The sequence below is a fragment of the Alligator sinensis genome, unplaced genomic scaffold (genome assembly GCF_000455745.1).
Source record: "Alligator sinensis unplaced genomic scaffold, ASM45574v1 scaffold215_2, whole genome shotgun sequence".
In the NCBI taxonomy this organism is placed as follows: Eukaryota; Metazoa; Chordata; order Crocodylia; family Alligatoridae; genus Alligator; species Alligator sinensis.
In genome coordinates this window covers 830,965-835,396 of record NW_005842400.1, presented here as the reverse complement: position 1 = coordinate 835,396, position 4,432 = coordinate 830,965, and the positions used below count along the sequence as shown (strand labels likewise).

The window sequence follows — 4,432 nt, the reverse complement described above, 5'->3', positions numbered from 1 at the left end:
GTGTGGGGGGCGAGGGTGGGGGGGGGGGGAAATCACCTCTAAAAATATGCTGGGGTCTTCTCAGAATTTCCCCAGAAGGAAAAGTTCCAGGTCCTGAATGCAACAGCTGTTTAAAAACAAAACAAAAACACCACACACATACACATTCAGCCCCTGTACTTTCCCCTGAAGCTCTCTTCTCTAAAACAGATGGAGACAATCTAAAAAAACTACTGAGTTAAATGTTTAAGAGGGGAAAGGATACATGTAAAACGCAGCTAGACCACTAAGGGATACGGGCCCACAGCCTCAGTCTTGCAGTCAGTCTGGATGACAGGTATGGAGGGTAGGTTTGGGACTCTGAGTCTTTTTTTATTTTAATTTTTGGGGTGAGGCAAAAGAGAATGTGTTACAAAATATTGTTAAAGCCACTGATGACAAGTAAAGGAAAAAAAAGAACAAGAGATTAACACTTACTTTGGGGGCCATCCTTTCCACTTCACAAGGTATTCTACTTTACCCTAGAGAAAGAAAAAGAAGGAAAAAAAAAAAAAAAAAAAAAAGAGGTAAGCTTTGCAACAATATGGGTGCTACAGTAAAAGATATTAACAGAAACCCCTTTGGCCTTCCCTACAGACAATACACTTGAAAAAGCTTATTCCCCATCATTACATTTCAAATGAAGCCTCTTCCTGGTTAAAATGAATAATTCAGGGGTTTCTACAGTCAAGCTCTCTCCAATAACTCTGCTATCAACCATGGAGCACAACTCTGCAGGTGCTTTCTACTAAGTAACTACCATATTGACAGGCAGAGCCCCAACCCCTCTCCAAGTACTGACTGCTCTAGCACCTACCAGCAGCCCTACAACCACAAATCATCAAGCATAAACCAAAGAGGAAAGCACATGTCAGGAGTGCAGGGGGGTAGTTCGCCGCTGCCATTAGAAATACTTCTTGGCTTCTAAAATCTTGCATCTCTTAGGCATGCCCCATTCCAGCTGCTATATGCTCCACTCACACTCAGCTCTGCTCACAGCCCCTCAGCCTTTTGACCTAAACAAATAGCAATTAAAAAAAATAATCTAAAGTTATCCAATGACTTGGTCACTACGTAGCACTGAGAAAAATAGGAAGAAATGGAGGTGTCTGGAAGTCAGCTGAAGATCTCCAATGTGTACTTGTACAACACGTAATCACTGTGCCACGCTTTGGGAAATGTTAAAGCAAGTATACATAAGCACACACACTCACATAGGTGCCAAAATGGCCAAGACATGGAAGATGTATTATTTAAGAGGCACACAGAGCTTTAACTTCCAGCACAGCTAAAGCATGTGTGGGCATCAAACAATTGGTTTTATTTTCCTGAATGGGAGCTCAGTTTTCAAATATCTGAAAACACAGCCTTATAAGGTGCTTCACATTAGAAGATCTCTAGACCCTTCATGTTTAAGGATTAATCCTTGCAGAAAGCCATGAAGGTAGCCAATATCCTGGCCTTTGCAGCTGGAGAAACTGAGTCACTAACATCAAAACCCAAATTTGCAGAAGTATCTGATTTTGGACGCCAATTCAGATACAAGGCCTGATTTTCAGAGGTGCTGAATGCCAAGACCTCCCATTCAAACACTGTTGGTTCTCAGCTCCCCTAGAAAAGTCTTAGTGCCCTCAGTCTGTCCAAAAACAGTCTCCCAAATTAGTGGCCATTAACAGAGAAAGATGCTAGGAGGGTGCATGTCGGGCAGGTGGAGGTGAGGGGAGAGCTACTGAACTTGCCCTGTGCCAGACATGGGAAGCCAGCTCTTCCATTTCTCACTTCCTTTAAGCATAAGGCAATGCTTTCCTACACGATAAACCCTCCTGCATCAGGACCTCAACGCAAAATTAGTAAGAGTTGCCCTATGCTTTCCTCCATCACCCCACCAACCTCACCAGTGCACATGTGCACCTACCAGCACACTCAACCCCCAATGCTTGGGAAGCTGTGCAAAAATGACTGGCTTACAGCAAGAGAAGTTAGCCATACTCCTCTTCCAGCAGAGCCTCTCCCCTCCACACCCACCAGCTTCCACACAGAAGGCAAAAGCCCCTCCAATACAAATTTAAGACCCTGAGTGAACTGAAGAGAAACAACATAAGGGGATTTCTTTCCACAGGAAAGAAGGGAGGGACCAGAGAGGGGAGGCTGCCTGGTCTCCAGCACGAGGGGACTTATTTAAGGGAAGGTGCTAAGGGATCAATATGATCTCCTTTTGGGAGGTGGATGTGGGAGTCTCCCCCTCTCCTAGGCCTCTCTTTGCCCTGCTCAGGGCTTGATAAGGAGATTATTAACCTCCCGCCTTCCCCCTGCAAAGGGCACCACTCAAAGATGGGAGCTCTCTCCCTGAATACTAGGAGGCGGTGGAGGAGGTGGGGAAAAGCATCAATGGGGCAACCCTCACTATAGGCCCCCCTTGCTTAAACCTGGCAGGAGGGGAAGTGGCCGACAACCATGCCCTGCAGCTGGACCAGATCCCCCCTCGCGCCCCCTGCCTGCAGCGCGGTGCTAGTACCCACCACGCCCCCCTGCCTGCCTGCAGCTCAGGACCTCGGGGGGGGGGTGTATGTAGATGCATATGCATATGTATGTATATATGCATGTGTGTAGATATATGCGTGTAGATATATGCATGTGTGTGCGTATGTGTGTGCTGGGAGGGGTATATAACGGGATCCCCCCCGCCCGATGCCGGGGGCGGTGAGGTGGGCTATCAGGACATCCAGACACCGGGGGGTAGAACAGGAGGGCAGGTCGGGGTGGGGGGTGACAGGGGTCTGCCTCCCCCGCCGGGGGCATGTAGAGGGGCAAGGACGCCTCACCTTCCTGACGCGCTTCTTCCTGATGCTCTCCACCGCGAAGACCTGCTCCCCGATCGCGGACAGCTCCATGCGGGGCGGCGGCGGCGGCTCCCCGCCGCTCAACGTTCCATTTTAGAACCTGCGCAACATTTTCCCCCCGCCCCCTCCCCCCCGCGAGCGGGCGGCTGCGGCGCGCCAGGAGCTCCCCCTTCCCGCCAGCGCGAGATATGTTCCCCGCCGCACCCCGCGCGCCCGCCGGGCGCTTTTTGGCGCTGGCTAAAGGCCTGGGGCTGAAGGGACGGGCCTAGGCTGGGTCTGTCCTGAGCCCTGCCGGGCCCCTACACGCGCGGGGCGGGGCAGGGCTGCCAAGGGGCCATGGGCTCACGGTATAGATTGGTGCCTCTTCAAGGGGGGAGGGGGGAGTCACACCGACCCCGGTGGATACACACCCTGGTGTATACACACTCAAACTACACCCTGGGGTGTGGAGAGAAGTAGCTAGGCATGTCAAGCTGAAATCAGGGCAGATAAGTCACTCTGTAAGGATGCATAAATATAGAGACCACAGGCCTTCCTGACCCCAAGTTTACTTCATCAGATGCCCTTCGTGTGTGGCCACACACAGACCCCCTGGTGTGTGCAGAGAGCTAGCTAGCCATGTTAGGCTGATGTCAGGCTGACTAAATATAGAGGGAGCACAAGCCTGTGTGATGCCAAGGTTACTTTTTCAGATGCCGCGTGTGTGTGTGTGTGTGTGTGTGTGTGTGTGTGTGTGCGCGCGCCCCCCCCCACACACACACACACCCCGCCCCCCCTGCTGTGTGCAGAGAGGTAGCTAACCATGTTAGGCTGAAGTCAGAAGGCCGGGCAGATAATATCTTTACAGACTGCCTAAATATATAGAGAGAACAAGCCTTCATGATCCCAAGTTTACTTTATTAGATGGCCCTTGTGTGTGGTTACACACTCACCCACACAACTCTGGTGTGTGCAGAGAGGTAGCTAACCATGTCAGGATGAAGTCAGTCAGAAGGCAGAGCAGATAACATCTTTACAGACTAAGTATTGAGAGAAAACAAGCCTTAGTGACCCCAAGTTCAGTTTATCAGATGCCCCTTGTGTGTAGCCAGTCCCAGTGCGGTGCCCCCTAGTATGTGGTGAGAGGTAGGCGGAAGTCAGGCCAAATACCCATCTTTACAGACTAAATATAGAGAGAGCACAAGCCTTCATCACCCCAAGTTCACTTTATCAAGTGCCCCTTGTGTGTGGCTGCACACACATGTACACCCCTGGTGCATGGAGAGGGGTAGCTAGCCACATTAGGCTGAAGTCAGTCAGAAGGCAGGGCAGATATGCTTTTTTATGGACTTCCTTTCCTTCTGTTTTCATGTCCTTGTAACAAGGTATTTAGCAGAATTCACAGATTTGCTAGAATCTGATATGGCTGCACTGTGAGGGCTTCTGGCCTCAAACTTGCAGTCTCTGGGCTGTTGACCATGCATCTTAACACCCATGCCACCTCAGCCCCCATCATTATGGACTGACTAAATATAGAGAGAGCATAAGCCTTCATTGCCCTAAATTCACTTAATCAGATGCCCCTTTTGTATAGC

General features: G+C 50.2%; 1 protein-coding gene across 4 annotated transcripts in view; it reads right to left on the bottom strand.

Annotated features, from left to right (window-relative positions):
- CBX7 (chromobox 7) overlaps positions 1 to 2,934 on the bottom strand; it is a 27,097-nt gene extending 24,163 nt beyond the window's left edge. For all 4 annotated transcript variants that reach the window (XM_014522828.2, XM_025211312.1, XM_006029836.3 and 1 more), the window contains exons 1-2: positions 2,841 to 2,934; positions 457 to 500 (exon numbers count right to left, since the gene is read on the bottom strand). In XM_014522828.2, coding sequence (XP_014378314.1) covers positions 457 to 500; positions 2,841 to 2,909 — 113 coding nt within the window. In that variant the 5' untranslated portion in view covers positions 2,910 to 2,934. The remainder of the gene's footprint in view (positions 1 to 456; positions 501 to 2,840) is intronic.
- Between the last annotated feature and the right edge of the window lie 1,498 nt (positions 2,935 to 4,432).